The sequence below is a fragment of the Chiloscyllium punctatum genome, chromosome 41 (assembly GCF_047496795.1).
Source record: "Chiloscyllium punctatum isolate Juve2018m chromosome 41, sChiPun1.3, whole genome shotgun sequence".
Classification (NCBI taxonomy): Eukaryota; Metazoa; Chordata; class Chondrichthyes; order Orectolobiformes; family Hemiscylliidae; genus Chiloscyllium; species Chiloscyllium punctatum.
Window position 1 is genome coordinate 40212024 of NC_092779.1, and position 18473 is coordinate 40230496.

The 18473-nt window shown below is 39.7% G+C and overlaps 1 protein-coding gene across 5 annotated transcripts in view; it reads left to right on the top strand.

Annotated features, from left to right (window-relative positions):
• The window catches only part of gcm2 (glial cells missing transcription factor 2), a 62665-nt gene that overhangs the window by 5470 nt on the left and 38722 nt on the right, over positions 1-18473 (top strand). For 2 of the 5 annotated variants that reach the window (XM_072560765.1, XM_072560764.1), the window contains exons 2-3: positions 7777-7965; positions 8848-9100. In XM_072560765.1, coding sequence (XP_072416866.1) covers positions 7873-7965; positions 8848-9100 — 346 coding nt within the window. In that variant the 5' untranslated portion in view covers positions 7777-7872. Of the gene's footprint in view, positions 1-7110; positions 7197-7329; positions 7966-8847; positions 9101-18473 lie in introns of those variants that run through there. The other 3 variants (XM_072560766.1, XM_072560763.1, XM_072560762.1) reach the window with 3 other exon arrangements.

Sequence of the window (18473 nt, forward strand, 5' to 3'; positions counted from 1 at the left end):
TGCTATCTTATTCTGGAGAAAATTAAATTTGCTCTCGGATAATTTATCTCTTGTAACGGGGCAAATCAAGCAGCATCTGTGGAAATAGAAGTACTTCTCTGAATATACATTAAGGATAATGAATACAAATTTCAGTGTCCTTTCTTTTGATTCCATAAGAATGTTTAAAAAATTATTTCATATAACATATGTGATGTGAGGCACCAATTCTTTTCAATGGTTATTATACGTTTGGAGTGATATCCAAATCTTGATTGCACTTGTGGCAAGTGGCACAGTCAGGTTCCAGAATGCAGTACAATTCATGGTCCATTATGAAACAGAGTTTAGAGATTGTTAAGTCTTAGACTGGATCAGTTAAGCTTTGGACAACCATTGTACTGAGTGTTGAAATGTTATAAGAGCATACAGAACTGCAGACTCTCTGTTATGATATAACAAAAGGAATACAGATACAAGGAACATAGAGTGCCCTGAACAGATTTCTGCATATCCATGGGAGCAGTCAGTAACATTCAGTAAACAGTGCTTTTCACTGGTGGAGTTGCATATCCAAATATTTAGATGACCTCAAAGGCTGGTAGAATAAAACTCCAGAAGCTGATTAACCTAATCTGTGTACTGAAATATGTCATATTTGAAACATGCTACTAAGTGATCATTATAATCATTTGACATTCACAAAATAATTTGTTAATTAAGTCAAGATGTTCTGCAAGGTTTCTCAAAATTCATGTCTCCTCATTGCAGGGAGAATGCATGACTTCAGCATTCAAATTTAAATGATATATAAATGAGCATTCAATCAAAAATACAATGCATGTTGTTCAAATTTAAACATACTTGGAATCATAGAATCCCTAAAATGTGGTAAGAGGTGATTCAGCCCGTCAAGTCTGCACCAACCCTCCAAAGAGCATCCCACCCAGACCCAGTCCCCTCTTTCTCCCCATAACACCACATTTACCACAGCTACCTACCCTGCACATCACTGGACACTATGGACACCTAACCTACACATATTTGGACAGTGGGAGGAAACTAGAGCACTCTGAGGAAACTCACATAGACATGGGGAGAATGTGTAAACTCCACATAGACAGTCACCCAAGCCTGGAATCAAATCCAGGTCCTCAATGCTGTGAAGTAGCAGTGCTAACCACTGAGCCATCATGCCACCCCAATTTGACTGAGATTTACAGTCAGCAATTTAGCATTAGTTTTGTTCATATTGGAGTTCAGACCACTAAACTTAGAAGATGAAATTCTTTGTTTCAAACATGCAGATGCATGCAGTTCCATTTTACTGCATTGTGACTTGTTAATAAATGCCTATGTTTCTAAGTCTCTAGGATAAATATTTTGATCTGTGCATGCTTTAAAGATTATGTTGGAGCATGTTTTGAAAAGTAACTTATCTCAATGTTCAGATTAGACTGATAATCTGCTGAACCAGAGGAGGAGGGCAGGAGATACAGAAATTGGGGGAGAGGTAGAAACCAAGGCAAATATGACTAAGAACAGGAACAAACATGGAAATGCTGCTGGAAAGGGCAGGGGAGGTGGTCTCAAATGCATGTGTTTCAATGCAAGAGCCATGATAGGCAAGATTGGTAACTTAAGAGCTTTGGTTACGACTTGGAACTGTGACATTATTGCAATCATGGAGACTTGGCTGAAAGAGGGACAGGACTGGGAGCTGAATGTCTCAGAATTTAGATGTTTCAGATGTGATAGAAGGGAATGGAAAAGCAGTGGAGGGGTTGCATTATTGGGAAAGGTGCATCACATAACTCTACCCAGGGAAGATGCATCAGAGAACTCGAACACTGAGGCAGTATGGGTGAAACTCAAGAATGGGAAAGGTCAAATCACAATGCTGGGGGTACACTACAATAGCCAGCAGGAGAGAGAGGAGAGAATATGTAGACATACTTTGGAACAAGGTAAAATTAACAGCATTGTTGTGGTGAGTGATTTTAACTTCCCCTATATTGCTTGGGATTCACTTGTGCTCAGGGCTTGGATGGGGCAGAATTTGAAAGGACCTTTCAGGCAGCTTTCTTGACACAGGGTTATATTGGACCTGGTTTTGTGAAATGGGTCCATTCATGTAAGTGAATTTTCAGTAGGGAGCATTTTGGGAGTACTGATCATAATGAGTAAGATACTCATGGATAGGGATAAAAGCAGTCCTCGGGTGAAGGTGTTAAATTAGGGGAAGATGAGCTGCAACAATGTAAGGCAGGAACTGGAGAATGTTGACCAGAGGTGGCTGCTTGAGGGTAGAACCACATTGGCTATGTGGGAATATTTCAGATGGCAGATGAGAAGAGTTCAGGGGCTGCACATTCCTGCGAGAATGTAGACTAGGTATGGCAAGTTATGCGAACCTTGGATGACCAGGCATGTTATTAGATTTATAGAAATACAAAAGGAAGCATAAATCTAGGAGGATGGGAACTGAGGAAGCCCTATAAGTATATGAAAGAACTTAAACAAGGAATTAGAAGGGTATAAGGGGTCATGAAAAGTCATTGACAAATAGGATTGAGGAGAATAGATAAAACAAATAGATAAAACAAGAGGTAGCTGTGGAAAGAGTGGGAGGAATTTATGTGTGGAGCCAGAAGAGGTAGGTAAGGTCCTAAATGAATACTTTGTGCTGGTATTCACCAAAGAGAAAGAATTGATGGAGGATGATCTCAGGGAAAAAATGTTGAATTTCTCAACCAAGTTGCTATTAAAAAGGAAGAGGTGTTGAGTATCTTAAAAATTATTAAGGTAAAAAACTCCATGGGTCCTGATGGGAGGCAAGAGAATATATTACTGGAGCACTGATAGATATCTTTTTGTCTTCATTGGCTACAGGTAAGGTCCCATAGGACTGGAGAATAGCCAATGTGGTTCCATTGTTTAAGAAGGGTAGCAGGAATAATCCAGGAAAATGCAGGCCTGTTAGCTTCACATCGGTGATAGAGAACCTGTTGGAGAAGATTCTCAGGGACAAGATCTACATGAATGTTGAAGCAAATGGACATATTAGTGGAAGACAACATGATTTTGTGTGTGGAAGGTCATGCCTCACTAATTTGATTGAGGGGGTGACACAGATGATTGGTGAGGGAAAAGCAGTTGATGTTGTCTATATGGATATTATTAAAATCATTGACAAGGTCCCTCATGACAGACTGGTACAAAAGGTGAAGTCACATGGTATCAGGGTTGAGCTGACAAGATGGATAAAGAACTGGTTTAGTCATAGGAGACAGAGGATGGTGGTGGACGGATGATTTTTGGAATGGAAGACTGTGACTATTGGTGTTCCACAGGAATCAGTGCCGAGGCCTCTGCTGTTCACAGTCTACATAAATGATTTGCGGGAAAATGCAACTGGTATGATTATTAAGTTTGTTGATCCCACAAAGATTGCTGGAGTTGCGGATAATGAGGAGGATTGTCAGAGAATACAGCAGGATACAGATCAGCTGGAGGCATGGGTAGAAAATGGCAGATGGAGTTTAATTGGGACAAATGTGAGGTGATGCATCTTTGAGGATTAAGTACAGATGGAAATTATACAGTGAATGACAGAGCCCTTAGGAGTATTGCTATGCAGAAGGATCTGGGTGTGCAGGCTAATCACTGAAGGTGGCAGTACAGATAGATAAGTAAGTAAAAAAGGACAATTACATCATTGCCTTCATTGGAAGGGGTGTTGAGTATGAGGATAAGCAAATTATGCTGCAGCTTTAAAGAACTTTAATTAGGCCACACTTGAATATTGCACACAGTTCTGGTCACCACAGTATCAGAAGTTAATGGATACTTTGGAGAGATAACAGAAAAGTTTTACCAGAGTGCTGCCTGGTATGGGGGATTCTAGCTATGAAGAAAGGCTGGATAGACTGGGTTTGTTTTCACTGGGACACAGGAGGTTGAGGGGCAACCTGATAGAAGTTTATAAGATTGTGAATGGCATGGATAGAGTGGCAAGTATAAGGGTTTTCCCCAGACTGGAGGGGACAATTACTAGGGGACACAGGCTCAAGGTGCAGGGAGATGTTTGAAAGAGATGCGTGAGGCAAATTTTTCACTCCAAAATAGTGAGTCCATGGAACGTGCTGCCAGAGGAGGTGATGGCTGCAGACACAATAGCAGCATTTAAGAATCAACTGGAATAATACATGAATAAGAAGGGAATAGAGGGATAAGGATCCTGTACATGAACATGGTTTAATATGGAAGGGCAAAGTGTGTTGGTGCAGGCTTAGAGAATTGAAGGGTCTGTTCCTATGCAGTATTGTTCTTTGGTCTTTGCTGAAGTTTTATTCTCACAGTTGTAAACTCTTCAATGTATTATATTATTACTAGTGTGATTTGGAAAGATGCATACAAAACATGTTGCTCATAATTTCCTTTCATTTAAAATAACAGAGCAATGAGGTTTAAAATACATGATGTTAGCAAAAATATTATACACAAATCTTTAATTAATCTTAGCTACCTCCGTTTTTTTTGTCGAAAATTCCAAATATTTGAAAATTTATATGTTTGCCAGTTGCTTTCATTGTACTGATATTAATCTATCTCAGTGAGGAAACATTTTGAATTACTTTGGATAATTTCAACAATTCGACTTTGTGCTGTTTATTATCATCGTCACCTGCAAACAATTTACAGCTCTGTTTTGGCACCAGAATCCTAAATTATTTTGAACAAAAGATATGACAATTAACTAATTGATGTGACTCAATACTTTATGTTAAAGCTTAAATACAGAACGAAATATATTTTTTCAATATAATTTTGAAAGCGTTGAATGGAATTCTTATGCTTCCTTGCTCATGTCACCAGTTAACGATTTTGCCGCCATAGGACAATCCCATAATTGAAGTCTTTAAACATTTCACGTTCGGTAAATTTTGTTTTCCTCTTATCCTATTCTTTTGATGCGATACCGCTGCGAAAGCGATGTGCCTAAATTTGTATTTTTAGAAGTGCTTATTTACGTTTGTAACTGCGCGGTTTGGAACTGCCTTCACCTACCTCTTCGGTAACTGCAATAAGATCTGAAAGGCTTATCGCTTTCTCCTTTCTTCGACGAATTTGATTGTTCCAGAATTTAAAATACTTGGAAATATTAGCTCATCGATTTACAAGAAATCGTTAATAATTCAGGATGCTGTAGAACAGCGCGATGCCAATTTATTTTTTCAAGATGGGTTTATTTATAACATCTACTTGGATTTGAGCAGGGTGGCAGTTTACTGTACATAAAATTTAGATTATTTCCTTGAAGGATTTTTTTTCTCTGTTTCAAGACGACTTCCTTGTTTTGCTATTGTTTCGTCAAATTGAATCGATGCTATTTAACTGATGAGACGAAGACCAAAGACGATGTTTCCCAACCTAGTGTACTCCCCAATTAGAGTCAGGCTGGAATCCTGAAGAGCTTGGATGTTTGTGGTATTTGGCAAATGAAAATGTTATGGTTGTATGTTAAGTTTGTGAGCTCGGTTCCATTGTTTGGTTAACTTAGAGAGGATCTTACCTTTCAGGAATTTTTTTTTCCCTCAGTATCCGGGGTACGTTCATATACTTGGTTCTGGTTTAATTTTGGGGTCAGTGTCCGTTTAAATTTCTTGGCCAAAAATATTGTTTTATCCTGGGTTCAACTTTGATCCAATTTGGCGTGAGTACTGGTTAGTATCAATAATGATCAGTATTTTTGAGGCAAATAATTGTTTGTTTTTTACGTCAAATGTGAAGATTCTCTGAAGGAGATCGGCGAGCTGACCAATACAGAAGATAACTCAGATCATGAAATGTTCAGAAGTTAACGCTCTGACTTCTCTTTCCTGGTCACCTTTTCGCGCCAGTAGGGCGTGAGCTTGGGTCGGAGTTGTTCAATGTTCGTGTCGAATGTCTGCAACGATTTCGTGGAATATGATCACCCAATTCAGGACTAACTGCAGAATATTCAATGTTCCTCTAATTCTAACGGGCACATTTTCCTCATTTATTTTAAATAAAACCTCGATATTCTGTTTCAAAAGTAAAATCGCCGTGGTCCTGCCGTTGGGCAAAGACGACTAATGGTGATGTGACCTGAGGGTCACCATGCTTCAGGAAAGGGAAGAGATTAGAGAGGACAGTCCTTTATGGTAACCTCAGCTGGTGGAGGAATCGAACCCACAGTCTATTATAAACCAATTGTTCAGCTAACTGATATAACCGGACGAGCCATGCTATTTAGTGGCTAAAGAAATCGTGAATAGTCCATAGTTTCATTTAGATATGCAGACTACCTCATAAATGTTCTGCCAAACTCAAGTGTAGGAACAAGTTTGGCTACTGCGTCAGAACAGGTTTACTGATTCATAAACTGAAAAATCTGAGGTTTACACAAAACAATTAGACAACGGGTTTGCTTATTTCTCTGTTTGATCCATTACACTCGGAAAGGTTCCTACAGTAATCAGACAAAGTGAAGCAGTGTTTAGCAATGTTGTTATGTAAATAAGGGAAAGGGCAAAACACCCTTTACTTTCAAAATGCACAACGTTCTGTGCATGAGGAATGTTTTCCACCTCATCTCCACTTGACCCTGTTTGATGTTATTTAAATATTCTAATTAGTACATACTGATTTTTCAAGTACTAGTTCCCAGTTAACAAACAACTTGCAGAAATTTAATTGATTCTATTTTTCAATTGTGCGGTTTTAAATAAAAATCGATATCTATCTAACCTTTTAAAGGAGAAGTTTAACTGTGGAAATAATCCAATTTCTCGCCATTTTAGTTTGTAACAATCTGTATCTTGCATCGTATCCATATCAATGAACTCAGATTTACAAGAAACAAAAATACCACAAGCACGCGATGACTAAGACGTACAGTGTCATCTCCAGTTCAAAATAACCTATAAAATAATCTGAAACGCCCCAACAATCAATTATATACCTCACATTACACTTTGGTCTACTGTGAAATGAACGGACATTCATTTTCATTGGTACTTTCATAATGTTTAAACATTTATCTAAAATTCACCGTATATTCTATCCATATCATGACATCTGTGTAGAGTCCACGTCAGACAGACCGTTTGGAAGGGCATGGTGACTTCCGTGCTATTAATGCTTTACTTTGGCTGTTAAGGAATAAATAATCGTATCGTATCAGAATTCCAGTAAGTTACAAATGTTTTTACATTGCCACTTCAAGATCCCTGCTAATTCTGTTTTGATGTGGGATCTAACCTTGAATTTGTGGTTAATTCCTGCTCGCTTTGCGGCTGATTATGTCTCTATAGACTGCAGTGTTTGAGACACTCGCAGGCAGGCGGGCCTTGTGTGACTGACTGAATGTCTACGTGTAGATTAGAACAGGCTATTTTCGCAGGTCACCAGCACGGTTCACCTGACATGAAAGCTAGTGCTGGTGTTCAACTCCTACCCAACCGTGTCAAAAAGAGCGTGTATCCTGTATCAGCGCGAGGTTCTAGTGACTGTTCACAACGTCTTCATTGATCCAAGGTTTCAGATAAAGAACTGCACAGCGGGGTGCGCTACAGCGAAACCCTTCTCCACTCCACACGGCATCAAGTGGGATTCAAATGCCTACGTTTTGCCAATTTCCGTGAACACGAGCACTTCCTGTCAAACTTCTTTTTAAACTTTATTTTCTCATTCCGTGTTTAGTTAGCCACCGTTCATTCCTACCCCCAGGATCTCTGACGATTGCTTCACCCTGCCGTTTATTTTGTGCAGTACACGAACCGGAGTGCGAGTGGAGTCCGAGGCCAGCCCATGTCACCTGCTGTCGTTGAGTGCAGCTGATTCCTGGCCCAGAGAGAGAGAGAAAAAATGTCCAAAGGGAGTCAGTACCAAGATGCCGACTGTGTGTGTTCTTACGGGATGAAAATGAGCTGGGACATTAACGACCCCAAACTACCCCAGGTAACTCTTGTAAAATATTCGTCTTGTAAGAGAACGCGTTCACATGTGGTATTTCTACTTGGATTGGTGGAAGTTAACAGTCAAATATCCTTCCTTAAACGGATCTTGAAATCCCTGAAGTTGGTCGAGGAGAGCAATTTGGAAAACACTTGCTTTTACTCTTTTGTGCTTCTTTTAAAAATATATATAATTGTGCATGTTGTATTCATCTCAAAGGACGTTATTTGAATGTTTTTCAGTTCATTTTCAAAAGTTAAACTGGAAACATTTTGAAATAATTAACTTCTGGGGTAGAGACAGAATCAGACTCGTCCTAAAATTCAGTTCGATCTTTCTAGAGATGAAATAGCTGGAGAAACTCAGCAGGTCTGGGAGCATCTGTGACATTTTCTCGGGTCCAGTGACCCTTCATCAGAAGGTCCAGAGCTGGTGGCTTCCGTCCAACGGTTCCGTTCCTGCGCCTGAATAATGTCCATTTGCTGTTTACTGGCGGGTAATTCAGTTCGTCCCTTTGAACGTGTTCAATAATTCGAAATCTAATGTACTTTAAAAAGAAAGACTATGATTTCGGACTGCATCCGGATGTTCTGAACTGCAACAATTGCAATTTAATAAAACTTGCAATAAATTTTAGACATCCTCTTATAAAACACATGTAAGCCGGTTTTAATTTGATCGTTTAAATTTAGTTTAGAGCGATCGCAGATTGATAAATAAATAGATCTAAAATTGATCAAGTCATGGTCTAAATTTGGTCTAATAAGTGTGCCTGTGGTATGGGGTTCAGAAAAGATCTGTCCACGTTTGCTTTTCTCATATAATATTGTTTCTCTGCTGCCTTCCATCGTTGAAAATAAATCCTTTTTTGTGTCTAACTGGCAGGACATAAAGCAGTTTGATACGTTCCAGGAATGGACAGATGGCTATGTGCGATATATTTACACTGCAGATGATAAAAATGCGCAAAGGCACCTTAGCGGCTGGGCCATGAGGAACACCAACAACCACAACTGCCAGATCCTGAAAAAGTCCTGCCTTGGAGTGGTGATCTGCGCCAGAAACTGCACCTTGCCTAATGGCAGCAAATTACAGCTCAGACCGGCTATCTGTGACAAAGCTCGTCAAAAACAGCAGAGTGAGTAACCCACAATCTGGCGTTGTATATTGTTGGATTAATATAAAATTATTTGTAGGAGAGCTCAAGTTTCTAACAGACTGAACTAGATTTGCATCAGGAAAGGGAATGCCTGCTGGAAAATACTTTTAAAATATTCGTTCAAAGGTTGTGGGCAGCTGGCTAGGTCATCATTTATTGTTCATCCCCTATTTGCCCAAGAGAAGGTGGTGAGCTCACTTCTTGAGCCACTGCTCTCCGTGGGCTTTAGGACCACCCATATTGCTTTTTGGATGAGAGTTCCAGAATTTTGACCAACAGACAATTATGTAAAGGTTTAACCCAGTATGGTGTGTAGCTTAGAAGAGAAAGGTGGCGCTCCCACACATCTGCTGCCTTTGCCCTTCTCGCTAGTAGAATGTTACTCAAATATTCCACTCACCAAAGAGCAATGGGGGCTGTTTGAAAACAAAACAAAGGTTGGTGGGAGGAAGGAAAGCTACAACATCAGAAAGGGATGGAGATAGACTGAAACCGCTAATTAAAAAGAAAACAATTATGCACCAACTTACTAGATGTGGTGCCATAGGATCTTCTAAACTATCTTAATAGGATACATAATGTGAAGGAAATTTCTTTTTCAGAGTTCTCTTTCTCTGTTCTAAAATCGTATCCTCTCAGCAGATGGACTTGGAGTGATTTTTGATTTGGTGGTCAGTTTTATATGCTTTGAGATGTTTCTTCACTTTCTAATCATACTCCTTCCATACCTTGGATTACAGTTGCCCTCAGATAATAACCACAGTGAAATTATTAGCCTCTCCTTAAAACTAAATGAATCAGAAGAAATTTAAGTAATTATTATTCTCCCCTAGACGTAGAGGTGCTAGTGTTGGACTGGGGTGAACAAAGTTAAAAATCACACAACACCAAGTTGACACTATGAGACTGTGATCTTTTGCTATACAGTCTGTGTTTTATAATCCTGCCCCACTATTACCTGATGAAGGAGCAGCACTCTGAAAGCTAGTACTTCCAACTAAACCTGTTGGACTATAACCTGGTGTTGTGTGGTTTTTAACTTTGTCCATCCCAGTCCAAAACCGGCACCTCCACATCAAGGTAATTTGATATCAGCAAATAAGAAACAAGGAATGTATTCTGCAGCAAAATATTAGACTTAGAAATAGAATTAACTTTATTGTCGCATATACTCATGAGTACAGTGAAAAGTTGACAAGTTACCATTTCAGTGCCATCTTAGATACAAAGGTATATCCTAAGAACAGATTCCTGGGGGAAAAGTTAAATAAAGAAATAAAAGGTCTAGCATTACAGATTATAGGAATAAATTAGAAAAATAAAGAAATAAAACATTCAGAAATACAATCGTACCAACCCAGTCCACGCTGGGTCTTACTCCAGACTATGTGATTTTCACTTTGATGCTTGTGAGGCTGGGAGACAACTCTGAAATGATCTTGAGGCCAGAGTCCAGACTGAGGCCACACCAGGCTGCTGAGAGAATGCCACGCTGAGTCACTGAGAGTCTGCAATGCCACGCCGGGCCAAGAGGATGCCACATCAAGCTGAGAGATCACCATGCCGTGTCCAGAGTTTGCCACACTGGGTCCGTGCTGAGGCTGAGAGTTCAAATGCCTTTTAAATGTTGTAACTATTCCTGAATCTGCCTCTTCTTCTGGCAGTTCATTCCATAAATGAACCACCCTCTACGGGTCCTAGTCCATTAATGACCAAACTTTAAAGTTAGGGAATTATTACTCAAAGTTAATAACAGAAATATAAAAAGTAGGTTTCTGTGGAGTACAGGATATCCTGTGGACGTGCTGCTATCTTCTATAATGTGATCTTGCAAGATTGGAGTTACAATGAAATTGCAATGAGTCAAATTTGGATAATCCACAACTCCATTTGCAGTGAAAATGTCAGTTATTCCTACCTGCAAAACAGGAAATCTGATAGTTTGAATTCCACAGTAAGCTGAAGTTCCAGAATAGTAACACTGGATTAGCCAAACTTCTGAATGCTTGTTATATCATTGTGCCAATGGAGTGGAGTTAGGCCTGCTAGGGCACGAACTGCATGCGAGACATCATTCAACATTGAGATTTTTCTGTGCAAGTATCCTGCATATATGGGTATACCTGTGAGAAAGTAAAAGGTACTTTCAATTAGAGTCAAAATAAAATTAATAAAGCCAGTGGACCACCAAAGTGTGAAGTGAAAAGGAGTAGGAGATTCCATCATTGAGTTTGTCAACCATCCTGAAGTACAAGATGAACATCTTGGAACAGTTTGACAAGCAAGAATTCCTGCCATTATGGAAGTCTGAGAACAGCCTGCTATTGAAGAAGTTATGCTGACATGGTTCAAAGGCAGCTGAAGAAGAAAACACTCACAACCTATAGTGATGAAAATGTGGAAAATGGAAGCTGTTTAAACCACACAAGGTTCAAACAGGCTATGACTGCTCAAGATGCTTACAATGAGGAAGAGCAGGTTGATGCCAACTGACCTGATGAAAAGGCTCATTTTGCAACACTGTGTGCTGCACAACAGAACTGATAAATAAAGCAATTCTTCAACCAAAGATCCCGAGGAGCTTGAAGAGTCCAATGAATCCCATCCAGTCACCTGCCTGTTTCACTAGCTGAGCCATAAAGTTGATAGAAATGTTCTAGGATTTTGCAAGCAGCACAAACTCATGAAAAATATTGATGACACGCTGGACTGTATTGCACTCATCCAAGTAAGCTTTGCCAGAACTGATTTGGACATTTTGTAACATCTTTTATTTGTATATGGTACTTTATAAGATATGAACAAATAAAAAACAGACATTTTTATACATTAACTATGTCACTAAGATTTTATTTTTTTACAATGAGCACATTTGTAGGTGAATCAGTTTACACAGGCCTTCCTTGGCTATGTCAAAGCTTTGTATAATGTGACTTTGTTGTCAGCATCTTGTGCCATTTGATTTGGCACAATTTTTACCTGTATACTGTCCTCAGTTTGAGGTCATTGTCCACGAATGATCTCGCATTTTTGAGCTGTAGAGTGGTTAGAAGTTAATAGAGTCAGAGAGTCATAGAGATGTACGGCATGGAAACAAACTGGTACATGCCAACCAGATATCCTAAATTAATCTAGACCCATTTGCTAGCACTTGGTCTATATATCCCTCAAAACCCTTCCTATTCATATACCCATCCAGATGCCTTTTAAATGTTGTCATTGTACCAGTTTCCACCAATTCCTGTGGCAGCTCATTCCATACATATACCACCCTCTATGTGAAAATGTTATCCCTTAGGTCCCCTTTAAATCTTTCCCTTCTCACTCGAAACCTATACCCTGTAGTTCTAGACTCCCGACCCCAGGTAAAATACCTTGTCTATTTACCCTATCCATGCCCCTCATGATTTTATAAACCTCTATAAGGTCACCCCTCAGCCTCCAATGCTCCAGGGAAAACAGCCCCAGACTATTCAACCTCTCCCCATAGTCGAAACCCTTGCATTTTCAACCTTCACAGCATCCTTGTAAATGGAATCCTCCAAGTCCCTGAACAATGTGGGAATTGATGCAAAAGTTGGGAAGAGTGAGTGAGAATGGCAGTGAGGAGCTTCAGAGCATTGAGAACAAAAAATCCAATTTTCCAATCAAGACTTGAACAGTAAGATCATGTTCACACTGGTGAGCAGTGAGTGCCAAGTTGCATGTGTTAGCATGAACTAATATTAACACTGACCCCTGTGGGACCTTACTGGACATAGACATTTAGTTGGAAAGCACCCCTTAACAGTGCCCTCTGCTTCCTGTCACTCATAGATTTTGCAATACAGAAGGAGGCCATTCAACCCACCTTGTATGTGCCAGCACTTGAAAGAGCTACCCACCGAGTCCCATTCTCCAGCTGAACTCTGTAGCCTCTAAATTCATCACTTTCAAATATATATGATTTGGAGATGCTGGTGTTGGACTGGGGTGTACAAAGTTAAAAATCACACAACACCAGGTTATAGTCCAACAGGTTTAATTGGAAGCACACCGAAAGCTAGTGTGCTTCCAATTAAACCTGTTGGACTATAACCTGGTGTTGTGTGATATTTAACTTCAGGTATATATAATATATATCCAACTTTCTTTTGAAACCTCCTTTGGAATCCACCTCCACCACCCTTTCAGACATTGCATTCCAAATCTTATTAACTCCCTGAGTAAAGCAGTTTCTCCTCAGCTCACTATTAGCTCTCTTGCTGACAGTCTTGAAATTGTGACCACTAGTTTCTGACATATTAACTAATGGAAATAGTTAATATCATTCCTTACCCTGTCAAAATTATCATATTTTGAACACCTCAATAAGACCACCTTCTAATCTTCTCTGCTTCAAGGAGAATAGTCAGAATCTCTCGAATCTATGCTTGTATTTAATTTTTTTCATTTCTGGTAACAATTGAGTAAATCTTCTTTGAACTCTCACCAGGGCTTTAACGTCCTCCCTTAAATAAGGTACCCAGAACTAAACAAAATACTCCAAGTGTGGTCTGACCAATGATTTGTAGAGGTGTGGCATCACTTCCTTGCTTTTACATTCTATGCCTCTATTTATAAACCCATAAGCATTTTCAACAACTTTTTTCTACTTACCTGGCCACCTTTAGAGAATGAAATTGAAAAATGTGATGCTGGAAAAACCCAGCAGGCCAGGCAGCATCCGAGGAGCAGGAGAATCGACGTTTTGGGCATAAGCCCATCTTCAGGAATGGCCTGAAGGAGGGCTTATGCCCGAAACGTCGATTCTCCTGCTCCTCGGATGCTGCCTGGCCTGCTGTGTTTTTCCAGCATCACATTTTTCAACTCTGGTCTCCAGCATCTGCAGTCCTCACTTTCTCCACCTTTAGAGAATCATGTATATGAACCTCAAGGTCTCTCTACTCCTGTTGTACCATTGAGCCTGTATTGTCTCTCTGTGTTTCTTCTATCAAAATGCATTACTTCACATCTCTCTGCACTGAAATTCATTTGTTAGGTCTCTGCCATTGGCGAACTCAGCTAATTTAATTTGTTTAATTTTCTTGGATCCTAGAAATGCTTCCTGTAATTTTCCTACCACTGAGGTTAGACTGACTGGCCAGTGGTTTCCTAGTTTATCTCTTTGCTATCAGTCTCCCATGTGGAACCTTACCATAAATATTGCTGAACATCAAATAGTCTCTGTCAAAAGCATTGCCCTTATCTATACACCTGGTCACCTCTTCAAAAAATTCAACCCCTCAGATGTGGGGTTTAGATCAGAGTGGTGCTGGAAAAGCACAGCAGGTCAGGCAGCATCTGAGGAGCAGGAAAATCAACGTTTTGGGCAAAAGCCCTTCATCAGGAATACAGGTCAGATGTGACCTCCCCATAATAAAGCCAAGTTGACTGCACTTGATTAATGCCTGCCTCTCCAAATGCAGATTAATTCTGTACCTCAGAAATGTTTCCAATAGTTCCCCTACTCCTGAGGTTAGACTGATCAGCCTGTGGTTTCTGATTTATTCCTTGCTCCCTTCTTGAATAATAGTACCACATTGGCTGTCCTTGAGCCTTCTGGCATCTCTCCTGTGGCCAGATTAGAATTGAAAACATTTGCAAGCTATTTCCTACCTTGCTTCAGTCAACAACTTGGAATAAGTTGCATCAAGCCTTGGAGATTTATTTACTTTTAAGCCTGCCAGACCACTCAGAACCTCCTCCCTGTCTATACTAATTTTTAAAATTGTATCACCATGATTTTATTACCCATATCATCCCTTTCACTAGTGAATACTGATGCAACACATACATTGTGAAATAATAGTCTGGGAAAAATGGTTGATAGAATGCTAGTACATAAGGGACAAGCAGGTGTTATTATAAAAGAAAACTGAGTAGTTTGAAGAGCTTATAGGTTCAAGTACAATCCATCATGCTTGTGCCAGTGAAACAGCTACAAACATAGATCCATTCCCAAGCCCTTTCCCAAATGATGTTAAGTATTTCTGTTTTGAATACTGAACTATTTTCCTCCCTTCTATTTCATTCCATGTCCAATCAACCTGCTATATGAAAACAATTGTTATCTCTTGTTACTTCTGATGGAATCTAAAATTGATATCCTCTGATTACCAATCCATGGAAGTTGATTTTCCTAACATATTTAATCTAAACTGTTCATATCAATCTCTTGAGATATATTGAAACTGCAAGTTTGATTAATATATATCGTTGTTTATTCAGTTATCTTTCTTCAGTCGTATTTTCAGAAATGGTGAGTGTTGTGGTGAACAGTTTGGGAAGAAGATTTAAAATTAGACTCACCTCAGCAGCTGTTCTGCAAGGTACTGCCTGTTTTTGTTGAATGGTTGCAGTCTTTGTTTACTACACTGATAAATTCTGGTGGATATTAGCCCATCAATACTCAAGAAGTTGTAATATATAAATTCAGATTAGAGTGGAGCAAGTAGTGTTCCCACATTATTGTTATTTCTAACTTTATTGCCAGTAGAGCCATAGTGTTTAGAAGTATTGTTCAAAAACCTTGGTGAATTGTATTTCCTTTTGAGACCCTGATTTGTTGAATGGATAGCTATTGATTTATCGCACTGTTGCCAAATGAGATAGTGGAGACGTTTTGAGAAACCAGGAAGGGTTACTTATTAATGAGTAACCAATTTCAAATCAGGTCTCGTAGCTCTGATTTTCAGTTTGCTCGCCCAGTTACGGTTCTGTTCAATGATAATCTGCCCAACAGAATATTAGTGGTAGAAACTTGGTTAACATGCAGTGCAACTCTACAGGATGTGAATGAGCTTTCATTTCTTTGAGAATACAATTGCCTGATACTTAGTTATTGTGAATGTTACTTGTCATTTATGATCCTAGGCCTTACTGAATGATGTTTAAGTGCTGCCATAGGCTGACATGGTTGTTTTCCTGAGTAGGATTGCAGATGAAGTTGAACATCAATTTTGAATAGACTCATTCTTGACGTTGTGATATAGGGAATGTCACCATTTATGAAGTAACTGAGTATGGGTGGGCCAAGGATACTGGAGAATTTCTACACGGTTGTGATGATTGGTTATTACCAAGTATAGGGATGATTCCAGCCACTGGAAGATCACCTTTGATTCCTTTTGAATCGGTTTAGCGTGGTCTCTTTGGTAGCTTGACATTGAAGGAAATTAATGTTACCTCTCCTCTGGCAGGCCCCTCTTCACTTCAATGTATTTTCTTGATTCAAATACAAAGGAGATATTTCTGTTTCTGGTACAATGGTATGAGATAGATGAAGTGGATCAAGGGTCTACAAGGGAACTTTTTATCTTCTAAGGTTTATGTCAATAATGGAGAAGAAGAAGGAATAATCCAAAGTAGAACCTCTGAATTGTTAGATGTCTAACTTTAATGTGATAAGAGAAGTAAGATGGAACTAGAGAAAGAGAAGTAAAAACACAGCAGTGATTTGTAAGGAGACGTTGTTACTGGTATAATTTAGGTACATTCCAAAAAGAGGAAATGTGGGAGAACCAAAGTAATTGGATGATAAGGGCAATAGAGAATATAATGAACCGTGTTTGGAATGAGCTGCCAGAGGAAATGGTGGAGGCTGGTACAATTATAGCTTTTAAAAGGCATCGGGATGGGTAAATGAATAGAAAGGGTTTAGAGGGATATGGGCCAAGTGCTGGCAAATAGGACTAGATAAAGTTGGGATAACCAGTTGACATGGACGAGTTGGACCAAAGAGTTTGTTTCTGTGCTGTACATCTCTGACTCTAAGTAAAGATGGTATATGGTGCACCTTCGGTAATTTCTTCAAGCAATAACCAGGGTACAATAGATCAAGAGGGGAAGTGAAGATTGAAGTAAGATTTGGAAAGGGAGAATATGAGAACAGAATGGCAGTTAAGATAAAAGTAAAAAATTGAGACAGTTAGGGTGTTGATAACCTACATTTGATAAGCAGGATATACTGGAATAGCTGGCTATGTTTAGAATAGATAATAAGTCTAGTCTAGATGGCTTTCATCACAGGCTGCTAAAGGAAGTGATGGTGGAGATAACAGAAATGTTATAGAACATAGAATACAGAACAGTACATGCTCTTGATGTTATGCCAATCTTTTATCTGACTCTAAGATCAAACTAATCTACATACCCTACATTTTACTATCATCCATGTGCCTAGCCAAGTGTTGCTTAAATGTCCCTAATGTATCTGACTCCACTACCACTGCTGCCAGTGCATTCCACGCACACACCACTCTCTGTGTAAAGGACCTACCTCTGACATCTCCCCTATACCTTCCTCCAATCACCTTAAAATTATGCCACCTCATGAAAATCATTTACACCCTGGGAAAAAGCCTCTGGCTATCCATTCTATCTATGTCTCTCATCATCTTGTACACCTCTATCAAGTCACCGCTCATTCTTCTTTGCTCCAATGAGAAAAAACCCTAGCTCCCTTAACCTTACTTCATAAGACATACCCACCAGTCCAGGCAGCAACCTGGTAAATCTCCTTTTCACTCTGTCTAAAGCTTCTATATCCTTCTGATAATGAGGTGACCAGAACTGAACACAATATTCCAAATGTGGTCTATTCAGGGCTTTATAGAGTTGCAGCATAACCTTGCAGCTCTTAATCTCAATCTCCCTGCTAATGAAAGCTAACGCACCATCCACCTTCTGAACAACCCTATAAAGCCCTTCCTGACGAAAGGCTTATGCCCAAAATCCCGCTTCTCCTGCTCCTTGGATGCTTTCTGACCTGCTGTGCTTTTCCAGTACTACACTCTTGACTCTGATCTCCAGCATCTGCAGTCCTCACCTCCTCCTATAAACTTGGGTAGCAACTTTCAGGGATCTATGGATATGGATCCCAAGATCCTTCTGTTCCTCCACACTGCCAAGAATCCTGCCTTTAACCCTGTATTCTGCATTCAAATTCAAACTTCCAAAATGAATCATTTCACACTTTTCCAGGTTGAACTCCATCTGCCACTTCTTAGCCCAGTTCTGCATCCTGTCAATGTCACATTGCAAACAGCCCTTTACATTATTCACAAGTCTACCAACCTTCATGTCATTGGCAAACTTACTAATCCACCCTTCCACTTCCTCATCTAACTCATTTCTCAAAATCATAAAAGTCAGGGGTCCCAGAACAGATCCCTGAGGAACACCACTGGTCACCGAACCCCAGGCTGAATACTTTCCATCTACTACCATCTTCTGTCTTCTATGGGCCAGCCAATTCTGTATCCAGATAGCTAAACATCCCTGTATCCCATGCTTTCTTACTTCCTGAATGAGCTACCATGGGGAACCTTAT